The 21323-nt window shown below is 40.7% G+C and overlaps 1 protein-coding gene across 8 annotated transcripts in view; it reads left to right on the top strand.

Annotated features, from left to right (window-relative positions):
- Positions 1-21323, top strand: part of Plekha5 (pleckstrin homology domain containing A5) — a 179963-nt gene that overhangs the window by 28113 nt on the left and 130527 nt on the right. Inside the window, exon 4 of one of the 8 annotated variants that reach the window (XM_055610343.1) lies at positions 3703-3821. The exons of the other annotated variants lie outside the window; for them this stretch is intronic. Coding sequence (XP_055466318.1) covers positions 3703-3712 — 10 coding nt within the window. The 3' untranslated portion in view covers positions 3713-3821. Of the gene's footprint in view, positions 1-3702; positions 3822-21323 lie in introns of those variants that run through there. 8 annotated transcript variants of the gene reach the window in all.

Here is a 21323-nt window from a genome sequence, read left to right as displayed (position 1 = left end):
ACACACACACACACACACACACACACACACACACACACACACACACACGGCAGCCATCTAGGCCCATGGTCTCAGTGATCAGCTACTCTTTTAGGTTAAGTCAGGTTAATTGAGGTGCAAGTGCCATCTGCTTCCTGATTTCATTGATTTCTTGTTTTTATTTCTTCTGTTAGCTATGAGACATTGTGATATGGTGGTACCTGTGATAGTGGCAGCAGCAGTAGCTATAACAACCAGGTAGCACAAATCTATCTTGAAAAAAGGTTTTATGTGCACAGATGTTTTGCCTGCATGTATGCCTGTGCACCACCACAGGCCAGAAGAGATGTCAGCTCTCCTGCAGCTGGAGTTGTATAGGCAGTTGTGAGCTGCCATGCAGGTGTGGGGAATTAAATGCAAGTAAGTCCTCTGGAAGAACAGCGGGTGCTTTGAGCCACTGAGCCATCTCTCCAGCACCAGCAAATCTTTTGTCAGACACTGCCCTAGCACTCTGCATACACATCCATCTTTTTCCTCAAATAATTGATTGAGATGAAGAAGGAGCCAAAAGGTATGAAACTGCAGAGTAGGGTTTAAACTCTTCTAAAATCCAGTCTCTTAATTATTGTTATGATGGTGAAAAGTCAAAAAGAGTAGTCAAGAGAACTTGGGGCCAGCCCCTTATCTTAGCACACAACGACTCTAGCCCAGGCTCTGATGTCTGAGCTCATGCTGTGTGTCCAAGCATACTACAGGTGCCAAGAGAGTGTCAGTCCATCTCTTTTAAGTGTTTGATGACATTTCACAGCATCATTGAGAATGCATTTTATATATGAACATGGTGGCTGAAGAAATGGCTCTGCAGTTAAGAGCTCATACAGCTCTTGTAGAGGACCCAAGTTTCAGTTCCTAGCACCCATGGGAGTGTGGGGAAGCTCACAACCATCTGGAACACTAGCTGCAGGGGCTTTAAGTCCTCTGGTCTCAGTAGGCAGCCCCACACATGTGGCATCCACATATAAATAAAATCATTTTAAATTATGTGTGCAAATATGTACATGAGAACAGACACCTGCAGAGGTTAGAGGCAGATCCCCCTGGATATGAAGGTATAGGTGAGTTGCTGGATGTGGGCCCTGGGAGCCAAACTTGAGTTCACTGTTAACTGCCGAGCCATCTTCAGCTCCCCATGTCATTCAAAACAAAAAACAAAAAAACCAGACAATTGAAATTACAACATTTCATTGTAGGTGTGCATTGTACTTTACTAAACTTGCTTTATTTTTGGCTATTAACATATTTTCTGAGAAAACTTAAAAGTATATGATTCTTCCCTATCAGAATGGCTATAAGAAACAAAAATAGAAAATCAACTGCACAGAGATGTGAAGCAGCTAGAATTTCAGTGGGTGTGTAAATGGGCACTCTCACTTTGGAATCTGTTTGGTACTGTATGTGAAAGCTGGGCATAGGAATATCCCAGGACCAAGACAAAATTCTCTCGAGTAAGTACCAACTAGAAATCTATACATATGTGCAACAAAAACCATAAACAGACTGTTCATGGTCACTGTATTAATAACAACCAGAAACTGAAAACAAATATGGGTAAATAAATAGTCACACAATGAAGTATAGTACCACAGTGATAGACAGTCTGTACTACAGCTGCATGTAATAATATGGTTAAGCATCATAAACCTGTTGATGAATATGTTCCCAGCCCTTTAAAGATGTATTTACAGTTAAACTGTTGCCTGGGTGTGGTCGTGCACACCTTTAATCTCTGGAGGCAGATGGAACTCTGAATTGCAGACCAGCCAGGGTTCCATGGGGAGACTGTCTCAAATTAATTAAAAAGTAAAACACTGGTGTCCTGTGTGTTGGGATAGATCATGTTTCTGAATATTGGCGTAAAATACAGTGATAACAAATACCAACAAGTTTTCCTGTTGCTCACTCAAAACTCTGTAGGGCATATGTTCTGGGCTGGGGTCGGAACAGGGGCTGCTTCTACTCTGCAGTCCTTAAGGAACCGGGGCCAGTATTTCTGTGCTGTGCTCACATGTAGCTCATGGGCACACCTACCCACTCTGTGTCGTACAGGGCATAACCACATGCCCGCACCAACCTGTGGGGATGCAGACAGAGGGCGTGGAAATGTAATGTGCTGTAGTCTGGGGAAACAAGAAAATATGTGGGTAGTACTTGCCTTGCAGGTGAGCTTGCTTTTTCTGACTTCTTTCCCTTTACACCAGTACTTGGTTATCTTCATTATCAGTGGATATAACCCTCATTACTGTTTTTAATGTCAGTAGTCAAACAGATAGGATGAACTAAAACTGATCATGTGGATGATTTTGTTTTGATTATTGCTAATATTGACAGTTCTATGGCAAAAATCCTTGATAAGAAAATCACCTTGGGGGCTGGAAAGATGGCTCAGAGGTTAAGAACAAGTGGCTATTCTTTCAAATGTCCTGCGTTCAATTCCCAGCAACCACATCATGGCTCATAACCGTCTATAGGGAGATCTGGTGCCCTCGTCTGCTGTGCAGATATACGTGCAGCGGAACACTGTATAAATATTAAATAAATAAATCTTCATTTAGAAAAAAAATCACTTCAGTGTGTCATTGATTAGAAATAGAACTCAGGGCTCATAGTTTTCTCATTTTAAGGCTGTGATCCATTTTTTAATTTTTATTTACTTTTGTTGTTGAATGTTACTTAACTATGCCAATAGAATTGGTTGTTTTTGTTTTTAGAGGACTGTGTGAGCCTTATGTAAAACCATTCAGAAATGTTTTAAGATGTCTTTCTAAAATAGCAATCAGGATGGAATAGGAGAGAAAGTTGTAGTTCTGAGTCATTTGAAGGAGAAAACCTGTGGCTGCCACGAATAAAACATATCATTGGCTCAGACTCGGCTATGCTTTGACATTGGCAGTCTTCATCTGCTCCTGGTACCCACTTCAGGTTTGCTACAGTTGCTGTAGGCTGCATCTGACTGCTGCCTTTATGTTTTCCCTGTGCCGTCTCATCCTGAGACTCACACACCTGCCTCTGTGCTGCCGACTGAAGCTAGGGTGATTTGTAGAAATTAACGTCAGGATAACTTAGAGACTTTTCTTCATGAGTAATACATAGCATTTTAATTTACTTAATGTATGTAACTCTTAAAGTTACTGTTAAAAATAATCAGTCCTTAAACTTGGCTAGGTATTTTATTAACATGATTTTCGTCCTCAGTTTACATGGCATGCTTTGAGCAAGTCTATTATAAGGTGTGTGACAGAAGAAGCCTTACTTGCTCGTTATGGTTTAGGCTGCTGTCATGCTCAGTTTTTCTGAGGAGCAACAGAAAAAGCGTAGTTGTTGGACAAGTATCCAAGGATGCACTTGGCACTCCCTCCCCCTGGCCCCTGCCAACCTGAGGCTCGCTGTCTGCATTTGTTCAGGTTCCTTTGGTTTCAGAGATAAGCACAGTGATAGCATAGCCTGTAAGGTGAACACTAGAACTAGGAGTCTAAGCTCATCCTCAGATTCTTAGTGAGTTCATAGACATAGTCAGCCTTGGCTACCTGAGACCCTGTCTCCAAACACAAACAGCCAGTTTCTTTGTGCATCAGCCCCGTACCCAAGCGACTCTTAAAGGCATTAAGAGGTGATAAGCCCCTTCAGTTGATACTACTTGTTTCTTTTATTGTCTTTGTTTTACAGATCTCAGTAACCCTGGGTCAGCTTGCCTGCCCAGAACACTAAAACTTGCTGGGGAAAGTACTACAGTGGTTAAGATTGCCCTTTTCTGCTTGTGCGTTGGCTGGCTGGTGCTTTTCTAAGTCCCTCACCTCTCTGTAAGGTATTTGGAGTAGAGTCATTAGTCCCTGACAAATATGTTTCATTATAGCCTGAGCTACAGTCTACCCAGAAGATAGTGTAGCACTCTGCTGAGGCTGGGGTTGAGCACTAGGCATGGGAAGCTGCTGTTGGTTGTCCTACATTCACCCTGCTGTAGCAGGAACTGATTACTCTCAAACTATATTCTGCAACCCATAAAGCTGTGGGTTTTTTGAATAGAAGCAAAATAGACTGGCTGGAGGTCAGTTTTCAGATAGAAGAACCAACCCTCCCGCCATTTTGAAACATTTTCCTTCAGTGAGTTAATTATTTTGAAATTTCATTGAAATTGTATATTTAGGCTTGGTGGGTAGTGAAAAAAAAAAACATTGCTTGTATGTGTAAATATGCTATTCTAATACTAAATAAAGCTTTGGAATTTGTGTAGTCAAACTGGGTTATATTTTGTTTGTGCCACAGATGAAACAAATCATGTGAGGCAAGTACATTTTGGAAACCACAAGACCTTGTGCTAAAGACAGTTTATTGTGATTTACAAACAAGCAATTCTCTAGCAATTTCTTTTGGGTGAGAGAAATGAAGTTTGACCCTGGTGTCTTTGTTGTTATTATAGTGGGATCTTGAATGTCAACCCATAAGCCCTTGTGGTAAAAGCTTGGTCCCCAGTTATGGCTCTTTTTAGAGAAAGGCTTGCAGAAGGTTCTTGGGCCATTGTGAGCATGCCCTTAATAATTGTGAGAACCCTAGCCCCTTCCTGTGTCTCTTTGCTTCTCAACCACTATGAGGTGAACAAGCTTCCTTTATCACAAGCTTACTTCCACTCTGATAACCAGCCTTGCCACAAGCCAATAACCATGAACTAAGACAGTGACTTCAAGTAAGTCTTACCTCCTTTCAGGTTGTTTGCCCGAAATGTTTGTTTCAGTGACAGAAAGCTGACCATCACATTTGTTTTCTGTTTATGAAACACTTAAAAATCTAATCTTCTATTTCCCTTCTATACATATACCTGCAACACACATCTTGGGAACACAGTCCATTTTCCAAAATATTTTATTATAAGTTATAGCAAAAAGATGAGACAGTTTCGGAAACATTAAACAGTGAAAGAAGATACACAGTCTAGGAGATAAACAATTTGAAGAACCCATTAGTAAGGCTTGTGATCTAATGTGTGTTGATTCAGTTGATTCCCATATCTTTTTCTGTGTCCTGCAACATTCAGTGATTCCTCAAAAAGGGCCAAAATAAAAAATGAGGTTGTATTAAATTGAACTGTGGTTTCTTTTCTCCTTTTATTTTTTTTTAAGTTGAATTTTATTCTATGTGCATTGGTGTGAGGGTGTCAGAGCCCTTAGAACTAGCATTATAGACAGTTGTGAGCTGCCATGTGGGTGCTGGGAATTGAACCTGGGTCCTCTGGAAGAACAGCCAGAACTCTTAAACACTGAACCATCTTTCCAGCCCTCCTACCTTTTCTTTTGTTATCTGTTTATTCATTTACTTTTTTCTCCTTTGTCTCTTTGAGACTCTGTAGCCCAGGCTGACATGGAGCGTCCTAGGTAGCCCAGGCTGGCCTTGAATTCACCGTAGTCCTCTGCCAGCTGCCGAGGCTAACGATGTGAGCTACCCATACCTAGACAGTTTCATAATCCTTAATGGCACTTCTTTCTGGGCTGTTGATGGGACTTGTAGTCCTTGTACTTGGGTTTTGTGTAGCTGCTCCCTGCCTCCTCTTTGGAAGCTGGTTTGTCGTTCGCATTTTTACCAATGTAAAGATGTGTTAGGCACTCAGTACACAAGGACTCAGCTAGCATTCTTGGGATTGCAGCAGTTGTTCTGACACACTGCTAAGTGTCCATCTGAACTGCTTACTGACTTCGCCCATTCTGCATGTAAGTCCTGCACTAAAGTATGAAAACCAGCTCTTAACACCCTCATCACAGAAATGTGAATCACGTGTCTCTCATTTTCATTGAGTGTGTGACTTGTGTGAACACACACATAATATGCACGCGCACACACACACACACACACACACACACGTTTTTTTGTGGCACCTTTTTCTGAAGTGCGTTTCTCTCCTTAAATTAGAAGCCATGACCCATATAATACACTTGGGCATATCTATTTCTCCTTGGCTTTGACTAAGTTATAGGGAATTTGAGTTAGAAACTGGACATTCATCCTCCTTTCGTAGTTTGTTCTTATTCTCCATCTTGCTTATTAGATGGCAAAGGGTATATTGGAGATGTTCACAGATGACTTGAATGGCTTTTTGTATTGTCACTTGTGGAAGTTTATGGAGCCATTTCCCTGTTAGGAAGCTGTAAAGTGAAAGTGTCTGTGGAGCTAATTGTGAAGAGTTTTATTGCTGGGCCATCCACTCAGAGGATAACGTCCTGGACAAAATGCACCCTGCCCCGTCCACACCATGGTTTTAGAAGTCACTTATTATTCTTTATGTCTGAGACCGCATGACTTTTATCTTGGCTGTCTTTTCCTTACACACTTCACTTCCAGAGAAAGGAACATGTTAGCTGGCCGGGTAGTTGAGTTACTTAGGAAGGTGGTTGTTACAGCCTCTTTCCTTATAAAACCCACAGTGGCAGAGCTCTTGCTGACAGTGGTCCTCTATTAACTTGCTGTCCTTTGTTGTTTGGCTATGAAGACAATTTAAGTTCATAAGATGTAATGAAGTGAAGATTTCCTTTCCAGCTGAGCATGCAAAACAGGAGCAGTACTTAGAACTGTTTTACCCACCCTTCCCTCTTCCATAGGGAAGCCCAGATACCTTTGCTTGGCTTGTGTTGGGGTCATAAAAACAGCTTTATGAGAGCAGCACTGCCCAGTTATGCCCAGGAACACAAAGGATATGAGGACAAGAGTGACAAGCCAGTGAACACTTATATTCCATGCCAAGAGTGACAAAAAAATTAGGGACGGTAGAGATTGTTAGTTCCCTTTGTTTGCCTCTGAAATTTTTTAAAAGTGTATTTGAATATTCAGTTTACATTGTAGGTTCTAACAGTACCTTTGTGTAGCTACTTATAAGTATAAATGTATTGTGTAATGGAGGTCTGCGAAATAGCTCAGTGGTAGAGCATTTGCCTGGTGGGCATGAGGCCTTGGGTTCATTCCCTGCAAATCCCATTCACAGTCCTTTAAAAGAATGTTGGCTGTAGCTTTCCAAAGTTTGTGTTTATAGTTGTGTATTTGAAAGGAGGACGAAATACAGGGGCCTAATACTACCTGATTTACAGAGCTTACATTCAACAATCAAGATAAAATCAGCCATCTGAATACAGTGCACAGATTACTGAGTATAGCAGTGCAGTAAGTAGCAGCTAGAAAAGTGATGCACATATTCAGTCAAATGAATGTATATCCACATCATATATGTATTTAGAGAGAGGTGTAAAGCTATGCATATACCCAAATTAATATACACACATATATTTAAATTCGTGTTTACAGAGAAAGGTACAAAATTATTGCAGTGGAAAAAGGAAATCTTTCAAGGGAGGGTACCAGGACAGTTGAACACTGTAGGAGGGATGGACCTAGGTCCATGAGAGAACTTTGACCCTCACATGACATTTTTGTTTGATTTGTTTGGTTTGAGGCAGGATCTTTCTACATATCTTTGGCTGTCCTGAAAAACACTGTGTAGACCAGGCTGCCCTCAAATTCACAGAGATCAGCCTGTCTCTGTCTCCTGAGTGCTGGGATCAAAGGCATGCACCACTATTTTTGGCTCCCTCATACATTATATACCTTTTAGAAAAGCAAAAATGGGCTTGTCTTGTGTTCAGTGGTAGAGTACTTGCTTAGCATGTGTGACCGGGTTTGGTTCCCAGCTCTGGAAAAAGAAAATTAATTAAAATTTAAAAAATGTACAATTGACTTCATTTTAGCACTTTTAAAACTTTTGGAAGAAAATATATCAGATAATCTTTGTAATCTTAAAATATGTAAAGATTTCTTACAAATCGTGCCAAAATAGACTGTGAAACTCCAATCTATGAGACTGGAGAGACTATGAGATAGGAACAAGATGTGTTTATAAAAGATGTATGTGGAAGTGGAAAGAATGCTACTGAAAATGGAAGAATACAAGAAAGAGAAGGTGGAGGTGAACTGGGGAGAAGAAATAACAAATTTTGTTTGTAAGATCCTATGATGAAAAGTAATGCTTTATAAAATTGAGGGGAAAAAAATAATGCCCAAAGTAGAGTTAATACATAGAAAAAAAAAATAAGTTGAAATTGTCAAAATTAATGGTGCTTTACATTGTGAAAGACAGGACTGGAGAGATGGTTGGCTCAGGAGTTAAGAGCACTGGCTGCTTTACAGGAGTCCAGAATTCAGTTCCCAGTATCCACATGGCAATTCAAAATCACCTATAACTGTAGTCCCTTGGGATTTGATGCCCTCTTCTGGGGTGCAGATGTACATGTAAACAAGCAGCCATACATGTAACTAAATCTTTAAAAAAAAAAAAAATCAGTGGGGAAAATATTTACAAATCATATATGTGGCTTCTAAATAACACAATGCAATGCAAAGAAAGCAACCACCAGGAAAAGATTCCAACACTCACTTCTGGAAGATTTATAGAATGGAAAGGTGTAGATGAAGCAGGAAAGTTGCTCGGGCCTTGGAGCATCACATAGTAGGCGAGCACTTGCCTAAGTGTGCATGATTCCATGTGCAACACCGCCCCACACAGTAAACATGTTCTGTGTCTTAGTTAATGCAGATTAAACCCACAATTAGGAACCAGAGCATAAGTAGTCAAGACAAAAAAAGGCGATAATGACTCATTTTAGTAAGTGCTAATATGTCAGGCACAGTTGTCAGTACATCATGAACCCACTTGACCCTTGTGGAAGCCCTGAGCACCATTATTACCCGTCCTTTCAGATGATGTCCTTGAGACATTACGTTCTTAGGGTGTGTTGAATGGGCCGCATGCTTTGGGGCCAATTAGTGCTGGTCATTGCCCTTCCCTGTATCTTGCAGGGAGCTCTTTGTAGTTGGGCAACAGAAGGAGAAAATTATAACCAAAGTTGCTACTAATTTCCTTTCTAACTCAGCAGTTTGTCATCTGTTTATGAAAACTACTATTTTAAACCTCCTGTTCCCCAAGGATTTTTAGCCCCTCCCCATTAGAAAAAGAAATAGGGAGCCAGACACTACTAATCCTAGCATCAGCCAGTATTGTTGTCCCCCTCCAAAGGGATGCTTGTTATTAGCAGTAAAACGTCAAAAGTGCAAAGTCACTCTTGGAAGCGGCCTTGTTCCCTAACTCTTGACTCCAGGGACCTTGAGGCAGAAAAAGAGTATGGCCAGGCTGGGGCCTGCAGTGTGATGCTTGACTGACCAGCCTGTCTGTCATGTGAGCAGGCACCACGCACTGTATCCTGAGAGGCCCATGTGGACCCCACCGTGATGCTGGGTGAAAGGCCAATCAATGCCTAGGCCTTCCTGTGCTCTCAGCCATCACAAATCAGATACTTAATTTTTAAGTGTTAGGAATGTGAACTCTTCACCTTTTAGTTCCCAAAAACAGAATCTTATAGCAGTGGTTTTTCCACCTACATGAAATTTGAGTTTGAGACAACCATTTTCTCACAGATTTTCAAACTGTAAAATGGATACACATAGCCATTATAATGCAAATACAATTCCTGAGATGAAAAATGACTTGTTTTTAATACTTCCATGAGTGGACAACTAGAAACTCAGCTATCGTTCAGTTTGATCCATAGGTAGATTTCATTTAATGCAGAACTGAAAAATACAAGTTCATCCTTCTAGAACAGAAGCAATAGGTTCTCCGTTAGTTGGTTTGTTAGTTAGCTAGTCAGTTTATGTTGAGCTGCTTACAAAATGACTATCATGTGGCGTTGGTGGTATAGTGGTGATCATAGCTGCCTTCCAAATGATTGTCATTTTATGGCCCTGGTGGCTTTGCACTTACATTTTGGTGGCATTTGATGGTCAATGATCAGTCACTTTAAAGCATCCAAAAGTCTGCGTGGAGCCTAAACTCTGCCAAACCTCCATCATCCCCTCCATGTAACATTTCAGTGTGCAGTCAAGAATAGTCAGACCTGTGCCAAATAATGCCAATATACTTTTATAAATTATAATTTGTAGGTCCACTTATAACTCCAGGAGTAATAATTGGTGGATTTCCCCATTCAAAAATATATAATTTGACTTGTGGTAGGAATGTTGCTCTCACCATTAATGCCTCTGACTTGAGTGGTGCTGACCATCAGTGTATGTGTGATTGACAGGCCTTATGAGCCAATTGTGCAGATGCACACTTTGAAAATGAGCAGGTCACTCCTGACAGCAGTCCAGTCTGTGACATGCTGTGTGTCTGTGATGTGTCATGATCAGGTTTTAGAAACTGTCAACACCCTCTACCGTAAGAGCTACCATCTCAGTGTGTGCTGTGTGACAGGAGGGTGGGGAAAATGCTGCTTGCTGACCCCATGCTTGTGAAGGAGTGAATACGGAAAGATTGGTGTGGCTTCCATTTGTATGTTAAATTTTGTTTAGATTCGTTGTTCCCTGGTTAACTATTTCAGCAGAAGTAGCTGAAATCAGAGTCTTGTCCTATTAGTAACTTAAATAATTGGGGATTATTGAGGCCCTAGACAAGAAAGAAACTCAGTACTTGACACAGAGGTGGGGAGTGGGGCTACATGAAGTGGGGCATGACTATGTGTTCCAAGTGGGTAGTTCATTTTGTTCTGGATTTTTATGAATGAAGTTACAAAATGAGTACAGTAAAACAATAGCAATGTCCTGTGTTACACGTTGGAGCTCTCGGAGATGTCGGTGGTTGATGTAGATCCACCCTGGTCATGAAACAGAGGACTGAGGTTTTACTTTGCCTTCCTCCCTCTGTGTCGTTAGCTGGGTGTTGCCTTCACCTCTGTGAAGAAATTCTGGGTAAAATGTCAGGGTGTTTGTTTTCTTTAAAAGAAAAATAAATGTAGTTATTATAGGGAGTGGTGTTACACTCGGTATGTGTGAGTCGGATCCACTGAGCTCTAGAAGTCCATGAGTGTATTGGTTCACTATGTTTGGGAACAAGAAACCAAATAGATAAAGTAAAGGAGGACGCCGTCTTAAATTTGTGATATTTTAATTGCAGGCCCAGTTGCCTCTCAGAAGCTTTGTGACTCACACATTTCATTCCTTTGCACTGAGAAATCTGTTTCTCAAGTTAGTTTTTTTAAGTGTGAAGGTGGTTATTTTATACAACTACAGTCACTCCCGAGTGCTTTTTAATTTTGATTTTAGTCCATGCATTAGTGATGGAGCACCCATGCAGCCGTATCAATTACATCAATTTTGTATGTTACACTAGTGAGAGAAGAGGTGGCTGTGGGACAGTGTGGCCACAGTTTCATGAACTTACGCATATGGTAAAGACTGTAAAGGAACCTCAGAAACAGCTGAACAGTTGCTAACTGAGCAGGGCTACTTAACTATAAACGTTTGGTGAAAGATTTTCCTCTGGCCCCTTGACGAGAGGGGGAGTCTACAATACTCATAGACAAGTTAAATCAAGGCAGTTGAAATTTAGCCTCATATTTTTAAAAACTCAATATGGACAACTCATTTTCATGAAAGTTAAATACAGAGAAAAATGTGGACTGGGTAGAATGGAACAATAAGTTTATAGGAAATGTGGTGTTAGTCCATTTAAGAGGCATACCACACACAGTGGAGGTTATATACTTTGCCCGTACATCCGGTTGCTGTTAGAGTTGCAGTGTGCCAGTGATGTTGGTGGAGTGTGGAGTGCCGGAGGTACTGAACAAATCTAAACTCTCAGCTCTGAGAGTTACTATGTGTGCATGCTGTCTGAGTCCAGGAGGGCATAGCAGCTGATACAGACTTGAAGTCACTGTTGCAATATGAGATTTTACTTTGAAAGACTAGGTCATTTGAGCGTAATCAAAGACATTTTCATCCCCTGATTACTTTGCAGGTTGAGGAAAAAGATTGTCCATCTACTCATGAGAAGTTCACTCTTAGGGCTGAAGAAGTCTGGGTAACTTCATAGAAAATAAGAAAACAGGGACTTGGGTTTTGGAGTAATACTGAAAATGAGATAAGGAGTGACTTTTGTTAGATAATCAGAATTAAAGGTGTTTAGACCTTTTGCTTGTTTGATTGTTGTGTTTGTTTGTTCTTTCAATCACTTATTTTTTAGTCTGAGCCATTTGTGTTCCAGGCTAGCCTCAACCTTGTTGTACAGTTCAATAACTTTGAACTTCCTGTCTCCCTGCCTCCACTGCCAAGGTGCTGAGGTCACTGGCCTCAGCCTGTAGCTGGTTCATGTAGTGCTGGAGATCAAACCAGGGAGTCATGCTTTCTAGACGAACATTCTACTGTGCGAGCTACATTCCCAGCCCAATTAAAAATAAATAAATAAAAGTTCTGTTCTGTTTCACCTTATTGTGTGACAAGATCTCTTTCCATAATCAAGGCTGGCCTTAACCTTGCAGTGTAACCCAGGCTGGCCTCAAGCAGCAGTTTTTCTTCCTCACCCTGACCATTGATGGGATTTCTGCTATGTGCTGTCCTGCCTGGCACTGGCACTGCTTTTGATGATCAAAGAATTTCACACTTGCAAAGCATATTTCAGATTATTTCCAATGTGAGGGCTGTTGTTTGTCCCTGCTGTCCAAAAAAAGGTGAACATTGTAAAATGCATGGCTTTGAGCAGAAAAGCCAAGACCAAGAATGCCTGCTGCTCTTCCAGAAGACCTGAGTTCAGTTCCCTGCACCTCCGGGCAGCTCACAACTGTCTGTAACTTAAGGTTCAGGGGATCCAGTGACCTCTTCTGGCCTCAGGCACCTACTATACATGTCACACAAAGACACACATAGATAAAAATATATCTTTTGAAAATACAAAATGGAGCTGGAGAATGTAGCTCGGTGGTTAAGAACATAAACCATTCTTGCAGAGAACCCAAATTCAGTTTCTAGCATTTATATCAGGTAGCTCACCACCACCTGCAATACCAGTTCCAGGGAATCTAATGCCCCCTTATGGCCTCTCAGGCCACTTGAATGCACTTGGTGCACATGCATACTTCCAGGCACACACATATTATAATAAGCTAAATAAACAGATGATTTTTTTTAATGTGCATTGGTTCTTTGCCAACATGTATGTCTGTGTGAGGGTGTCAGATTTTGGAGTTACAGACAATTGTGAGCTGTTGTAGGTGCTGGGGATTGAACCCACATCCTAGAAGAACTGTCAGTGCCATTAGCCACTGACCTATCTCCCCAGTCCCCCAGGTAACTCTTTTATAAGAGGAAAACACATGTCTGAAATGTGATGCTTCACCCTGCACTTCATATTCACATGTTTTTCATTACAGACTATCTGATTGAGATTGGAGTTGGGCTCTCCAGAAACCAGCCAGGTCAGACACTTGTGATGCAGAGCCTGGGGATCTATTTTTAAATTCATTTATTTTCATTTTATGTACATTGGTGTTTTTCCTGTATGTATGTCTATATGAGGGTGCCAGAATGGAACAGGAATGACAGAGTTTAAGTTTCCATGCAGGTGCTGGAAATTGAACCCAGGTCCTCTGGAAAAGCAGGCAGTGCTCTTAGGTTCTGAGGCACCTCTGCAGCCCTGGGGTCTGCTTCTAGAGAACTATATAGGTGACTGCCAAGCCCAGTCAGGACTCACTGTGCAGCACTGCTCTGAGGTCTGTGTGCTTCACTTGGGCAGGAAGACAGTTGAAAGGACATGTTGGGCCAACATTTCCCACTTGTCTCATAATTATGCAACAGATTAATTTAAATTCTTTCACTGTTCTAGAAAATAGATTCAAAAGAGCCCTTCCTTCTCTAATAAAAAGTCTGTTTATTTGAGCAGACCTGAACTAGATAGAAAGAAACAGAAGGATCTAGAATATTTGACAGAGCTAGACAGTAATGGTATAAGCCTTAATTAAATTTGACTTACTAATTGAGATGGTGGATATCACTAAGTGTAGAACAATACTGCTGCCATCTGAGGACACTTGAAATGTCTGACTGAGGGGAGCACTTAACACGCCTCTCACTCACAACAGGTGACACCGAAAAATACTCGTGTATGGACACTGACTGTGGCACTCTGGTGGTTTCTTTACTCTTTGTGTGTGTGATTTACATAGGTGTGTGTGAAAGAGAGAGAGAAAGAGAGAGGTGCAATATTTGTGCAGATCTGTGTATGTGCACGTGCTTCTCTGCTACTGTGGTATGGGTGTGCAGTGGCCTGCATGTGGAGGTCAGAGGATGACGCTGGGTTTCCATCCCTCCTTCCACCTTATTTGAAATGGGGTTTCTCATTATCTGCTGCCCATGCCCGGCCACCTGTCCCAGCATCTGCTGTCTCCAGCTGTTACAGCAGGAGCCACTGAGTTTACACCTGAGCTTTACAGGGATTCCAGGGCTTCAAACTCAGGTCCTCACACTGGTATGGGAGGTTCTTCACTGAACCGAGCTATTGCCCCAGCTCTGTTTTTATATTTTTAAAGTGTGTGTGTATGTCTCTGCGTGTGTATATATATATTTATTATATAAACAGTGTATTATGAAAGCACACGTGGTGGACAGAGAATAACTTGCAGGCATCAATTCTCTCTCTATTATCTGTATACCACAGATGGATGTCAGGATATCAGACTTGGCAGCAAGCACCTTGACTCACTGCACTGTCTGGCCAGCACATTTAAACATATTTAAAGCTGGATGTGCTGGTGCATTAATGTACTCTCAGCACCTGGGAGAAAGAGGCAGAGGAGAATTGCTGCAAATTCTAGCCCACCCTGGTATACATAGCAAATCTATTCAGCCAGTGCTTGATGATAAGACACTGTTACCTTTTTTTTTTTTTTTAAGGGAGGTGTTGGCTCAGTAGGCAAAATTGTTGCTGTGGGGACAATTTTGTGGGGACCAAAATCTTTATCACCAGCACCCATTCACATAAATGTTGCTTGATTTGATGGCCCACCTGTAATCCTGGCATTCAGGGAGTAGAAAGGGGAGGTCCCCAGGGAAAGCTAGTTATCTAGGCTAACAGAATCAGTGAGCTCTGGGGGGTGGGGGAGAGGGAGGGAGGAAAAAAGGGAGGGAAGGAGAAAAGAATACACCTGGTATCAGTATCTGGCCCCATATATATGTACACATAGTTCTGTGCTCTCAGCATACTATGTAGGAAATAAAATATATACCATAGCAAGAATCACAATAATTTGTAAAAGTATGTACAAATATCTCACTGTGGATTTTCTTTGATCTCTTCCATTGGTGCAGTAATAGGAAGATGGCTTTGCTGCAGAAGCCAATGAAAAGGCTGACCTATACTGAACTGGTTCTGACAGTAGGTAGTCAGTCAGATATAATTTCATTGTGGGTAGATAAATTAGATTTTAAAGGCATGATCTTGACTGTGGTGACGGAAAGGAAAGTTGATAGAAAGATACTGATTTCTGGTAGTCTCCAGTACCATGGTAGCAGAGAATTAGACTTGGGGTATGTCTTTTAGAAACAAGTGTAGTTTGGCAGAGGGCAGGGAAGGTAATGATTAACAGTCATTTGTGATCCTCTAACAGAAGGACACAGAAAGTAAGGCACTTCCTGAGAGGCCTATAGTAAAGATTAAGAATGAAATTATACCTTCATATAAGGTATATGTGCACATGAATGTGCAGAGGCCAAATGATGTGCAAGGTGGGACAGTGGCTGAAGAAGGACTCTTGAGAACTTTTGGATGGCTTTTATATGTTCAAAGCAGTAGCAGAAGATCCATATGAGACCAAATTTTCTTAAGGACATCAGATCCTGAAGAAACAACTTTCCTTCTATAGTGTGGCACTTTTGACTGCTTCTTCAGGGATATCACACTGTGTTTGAGACTGAGGCAGGGAATGGGTTAAAGGAATGCATGTACCCAGGTGGCTGTGCCTGTGTAGCATGGCCACTGTGATGCAGGCCCCAGACAGAGCTCAGTTGGTAGCGTAGTTGATGGTCTGAATTGTTGGGATTTTAGTAGCAAAAAGTCAAGCCTTTTAAACCTTTAAAAGGTAGGAAAAAAAAAAAACTTGTACTGATAAGTTACTCCCCCCGCCCCCCAACTTTTGAATACACTATTTAAAGTGCTGAAAGTTACTCTTTTCACAACTGCAGTACACAAAAAATGTTGAGTTCTATGTAAGTTCTTTGTTTGGCCAGATGAGGGCGCTGGCGCTTCATGCTTCTGGAGCTTGGGCTGTGGAGCAGATTTGTTTCCAGTATTCAGTCCATTTTTTTGTCTTCCAGAAAGACAGACCGTTTTGAAGTTTTTAATGGTTTGATTATGCTTTATTCTTACAGATAGATCTTTATCAAAAGAAAAACCTTCAGGTTTTTTGTACATAATTTTTATATATAGAAATTTTAAAATAAATGATGCAATTTATAGGAACATGGTAACTTGAAAAATAGATGTAAAGTATTTGTAATTTTGCTTATTAATAATGGGTGTTGAAATTTACTTAAAGGAGAAATATATCGTGGCTAACTTTCTTTGCAATAATGACTGTCTACAGCATTTCAACATTAGTTGTTCTCATCTTGATACACACAAGTTTTAAAATCTAAATTATTGCTTCTCATAATTCCTGAAATTTTGGTCTTGAATTCATCCTTGGAACTTGCCTGCTAAATCTCATTCAAGTCAATCAGATTCTGATGTTTGCTTTTATTGTTGGCTTTTAAACTTTTAATAAGTTCTATTATGGCTGTTCAGAGCTTTCAAAAAGTGTTGTAAACTTACTGGCTCATCTGTGATGAAAGAACAAGAGCTTTGCTAATGGGACTTTTAAAAACAGAGGCCAGGCATGGCGGCACAGAGGCTGATACAGGGGATATAAGTTTGATATTAGAGAGACTTTATCTCAGAGAAACTAAAGCCCAACCCAGCAAGAAGCAGAGACCTTCAACCTTGCGTCTGTTGTTTTCCTCTTTAGTTCACACAAAGCAAGATGTGGTCGCCTGTGATCCCAGCAAGTAGGCAGGTCTCTGTGAGTTCCAGTCCTTCCTACCCTATAAAGCCAGTCCTGGAAAGCCAAGGGTACGCAGAGAAACCCTGTCTTGAAAAAAAAACTAAAACAAACAAACAAAAAGATAGTTCACACTGACACCAAATAACTGGAGTCTTCCTCCTGACTCTGTGAGCCCTTCTGTGTTGGGTCTAAAGCCTTACAGATGTAGTCTGGCTGTCCTCAGGGTAGTTCCCAGTCTTGATAATCAGCTGAGCCTGTGAGTCTCTGCATCCTCAGTCTGCCCCAAAACCTTATTCATGACTTTCTTTTACTTAGGCTAATTTGAATTTATCATTTGAAGCTACAGGAATCCCACTCCAAAGGAGAGAGAGGAGAAAAAAAAACCATACATACGTACATACATGCATACAAATTTTAAAGTGTTCATTGACTCTGGAATTTATTCGTGATCAGACTACCAAATGAGTAAATGCCCTGCTCTGTGTAATATCGTGCTGACAAATGTAGGTAGAGTGTTGTTTACTTTTCAGAATATAACCTCGGGTTTTTTTGAGATAATTAAGGAGGTGGGGTATTTTTCTAGTAAAGCCTCTTTCACACTGATATCCCTTTTGAGACACTGAACTCCATTTTATTTGTCACCTGCCTCTGTGTTTTGCCAGCCACAAGATCTTAGTAACTAGAATCAGTCTAGAAACCATAGCAACAAAAGTTGCTGAAAGACCCCTGAACATGTACAGTTGTTCTGACTCGATAAGTAACTTTGGTTCATTTTGTCACTCAGAATAAGTGGCTAATTCAGTATAAAGTGATGGGTATTTTAAAGTCTAATTCAGCAGACTCTTTACTGGAAGGTAGCATTAAAAAACAATGGTGCAGCCATGTGGTGGTGGCGCACTTTTAATCCTAACACTCAGGAGGCAGCCTGGTCTACAAGTAAGTTCCAGAGAAACCCTGTCTCAAAAACAAAAAGGAGGGAGCAGGTGTGAATCACACGACATAGTGAGGTGCTGCAGGAATCTTGCCGCATGCGCAGTCACGGTGGCTTTCCTTTCCGTTGGTTGGTTTGGCTTCAGGGAAGGCCCCATGTCTGCTCCTGCCAGGTCCACAGTAATGCTGGTTACAGAGAACAAGAAAGCCGGATTATCGCCCATCATAACTGACTTGGCCTGACTCAAATGCATCTTCAGACATTCACTAAAAAGTCATCAGTTCATTTCTAATTAGTAGATTATAAAGGGGGAGGAGGACTACAGCTGAAGCTTGATCAAAGTGGGGTCCAGACTGTGTTTCTGGGCTCTGGATATGTTGTTACCTGAACTTGTTTTAAAGCTCTCAACTTCAGTTCTTTACTTTATTTCTTATTTAAAATACTATTTGTGAATTTGCTTTCTTCTGTTGAAATTCTATATTATAAATCAGTTTTTATTTTAACAGAGGCATTTTGGAGAGTTGAAGTCAAAATTAATTTTATCTACTAAATAGCATATATTTCCCTCTTCACCCTCCATTGTGCAGAATTTTAAAATATATTGTATAATAATACAATATAAAATATATTTAGCATTCACTAAATTTTTATTAAAATAAAATCTTTAATAGTTAAAAACAAGTTAAAGTACAGTATGCCATTTCTGCCCTCTAGAGGTTGAAATAGATACTGTAAGTATGTAACCAAGACGACTCACTCACTAGTTTACTGATTTGTCAAATGTAATGTATTTCCTTGAGTCTTTCTCAAGACTTTAAAGGTACCCTTTCTGTTACAGTTATGTTCTTCCTTTTAGTAGCAATGGGTTCGTGTCTGTGGAGTCTTATAAATGCAGCTCCAGGGGGCTCAGCAATAGCGATACTTCCACAGGTGACCCATTCGCTTTCTGTATTCCAGAGGGCGGCAGGAACAGACTGGCTTCCGAGAGTTGTCCTCTGACATCCATACACCGCCAGCAAATATCATTTTGCTCCACCACCCATCAGAGCTCTGCTGGCTTCATCAAAGTTATGGTGTGAAATAGAAAAATGTAAAGGTGGGGGAGGTAACTCAGTGGCTCAGAACACACATTCTGTATGCATGAGGACCTGAGTTTGAATCCCAGCCTGGCATGTAACCTTAGCACTGCCAGCCTAGGTGAACAGCAAGCCCCTTCCTGCTTCAGTGAGAGAACCTGTTTCAAAGAAATGAGATGGACATTGACAGAGGAGCGTACTATGTCCTCTGTATGCACAGATCAAGCCTCCACACATTGATACATACCCCCCCCACATATGCATACATGCAAAGTAAAGTTGGTACGGATAGAAGAGTGTGGGCATGCCACACATGCAGGTTTGAAGCATTGCTACATAATTGAGAAAAGAATAGAGCTAATTCAGAGAAGTAATTTACTTTAATAATATAAATATTCATTGAAGTCAAATTGGAAAGGAACAATAAGTAACCAATTCTGCGTTTATTTCCTTTTAAACATCCCCTTTTCTGTCCTATCTTTATATACTTCTTATAAATATTTTCAGGATGGTGTGTTCATTTTGAAAATATACCCATGCTACTTCAGTATTTTGAAACTAGGGGAAGATACAGACATTAAATATTAGAATTGTATATACTTTCATATAGTAGCTTTAGTGTTATTGTGGAACCGACAGCAATGATGCTCTTGACTGGAGAGTCTACACTGATGCCTGCAGGAACCTGACAGTCAGTGTTGCGCTTCCTAGAGGTCTGAATTGTATCGGAAATCATTTCCTTTAGAGAACATCATGCCTTCTGTGAGTTTAACTTTTTCTTTTTATCTTGTTACCATGTATTTACATTTATGATCTACATGTAAGGATTTATTTTACATATTTGATGGCAAGTGGGATGAATTTAGGAAAAAAGTTCTTTAACTGAGTGATGTGTCATGGACTTTTCTCATGTAAGGTTTCTGAGGTCATAGTGATAAGCAAAACAGGCATTTTTCCTCAAGTAGACTAGTAATTTCTTTTCTTTCCTTATTTATTTTTATTTTTAATTTGCGGCAGAGTGGGGGTTTGAGACAGGGTTTCTCTGTGTAAGAGCTCTGGCTATCCTGAACTCACATTGTAGACTACACTAGCCTCGAACTCACAGAGATCCCGCCTGTCTTTTCTGTCTCCTGAGGGCTGTGATTAAAGGTGTACACTACCATGCCCTAATTTCACAGGCAAGTAAAATATATGTAAACTGGCGCAGATAAACAGTTTGTCAGGGAAGAACCTTCTAGGGTAAAGAGATTCATGAGGTCTGAGAGAAGCAAGCATATCCGGAGCATGACTAGAGGAGAAAAGCTAGCTGAGAGACTACTGCATTTGCACAAATGAGAGAAGGTGGTGGATTGACCATCTGATGGACCACTTACTTTAGCAATGGTTAAAGGACAGGAATAATTGCCAGTGCTGTAATCATTGTGGCTGGGAGGAGATTGTTTCCTGAAAATTGGAAATTTATAGATAGTTTCAGGTAGATTATGTGTGCAATGATTGTAGGAAAGCCAGGTGAAGATTTGAGGAAGCCCATGGAATCTAACTATCCACAGCTCAGGAATGAGTCAGGAAAATAATGGTGACATTAATGCAACTTAATCAGATAAGCAGCCCGTTCTCCAGCCTTTCTTAGACCAGTGGTAGGTCTAGGATGACATGGTGTGCTAATGTTTCATTGACGTGAGTAACTGCTTTGTGAAAGATTAATAAAATTTGGGAAATCTGCAGGAGAAAGGCTGGCCAGAATTTGCCTTTGGTGAGTGCTTTCTGTGGTTGAGTGCCCTTCCTCTGTGCTTGATCTCATCAGAGAGGAATTGGATTGGCTGCTTTGTCCTTTTCCAGAGGCATTGATTCATTGCCTTATTAACTGTTGAATTATGGTCACAACGTGTCAGTTACCCGCTTCCTCACTCCCCACATCCACACTCATAGTTTTTAAGGTTATTATTCAGCTAAATCTTGATCTTAGAATTATTTTTCCATATATTTTATTAATTTCCCCTGTTGCCTTTGATGGGAAAGAAACCACTTATGCAGTCAGTACAATGGCCTTTTTTGTTTTCTCTCAATAATTTTGAAGTAATCTTGAAACCCTCTTACATCTTATTGGAAGTTTTAAGGAAATATTTAGCTGTTACTGTTTACTGGTAGAGATTACATTTTCAGTTGTAAAAATACTGTTTGAAGTCACAAGAGCTTTTCCCATTCAAACAATGAAAATAATTAAATCGACTGCAGGAACTTTCTACCCTTCCTGTCCTTCTCTTTTTTCTTCTGACTCCTACATAACCTTACATTAGCCACTTACTAATCAGCTTACTATAAAACACTGTGCCAGACCTTGCAGAAGAGAAGCCAGGCTGTGCCCTGCGTTGGGACATTGTGTAG

The sequence above is a fragment of the Psammomys obesus genome, unplaced genomic scaffold (assembly GCF_907164565.1).
Source record: "Psammomys obesus unplaced genomic scaffold, mPsaObe1.curated_primary_1811, whole genome shotgun sequence".
NCBI classification, from domain to species: Eukaryota; Metazoa; Chordata; class Mammalia; order Rodentia; family Muridae; genus Psammomys; species Psammomys obesus.
Note: the sequence above shows the minus strand (reverse complement) of the source record. Positions and strands in the feature narration are given on the sequence as shown.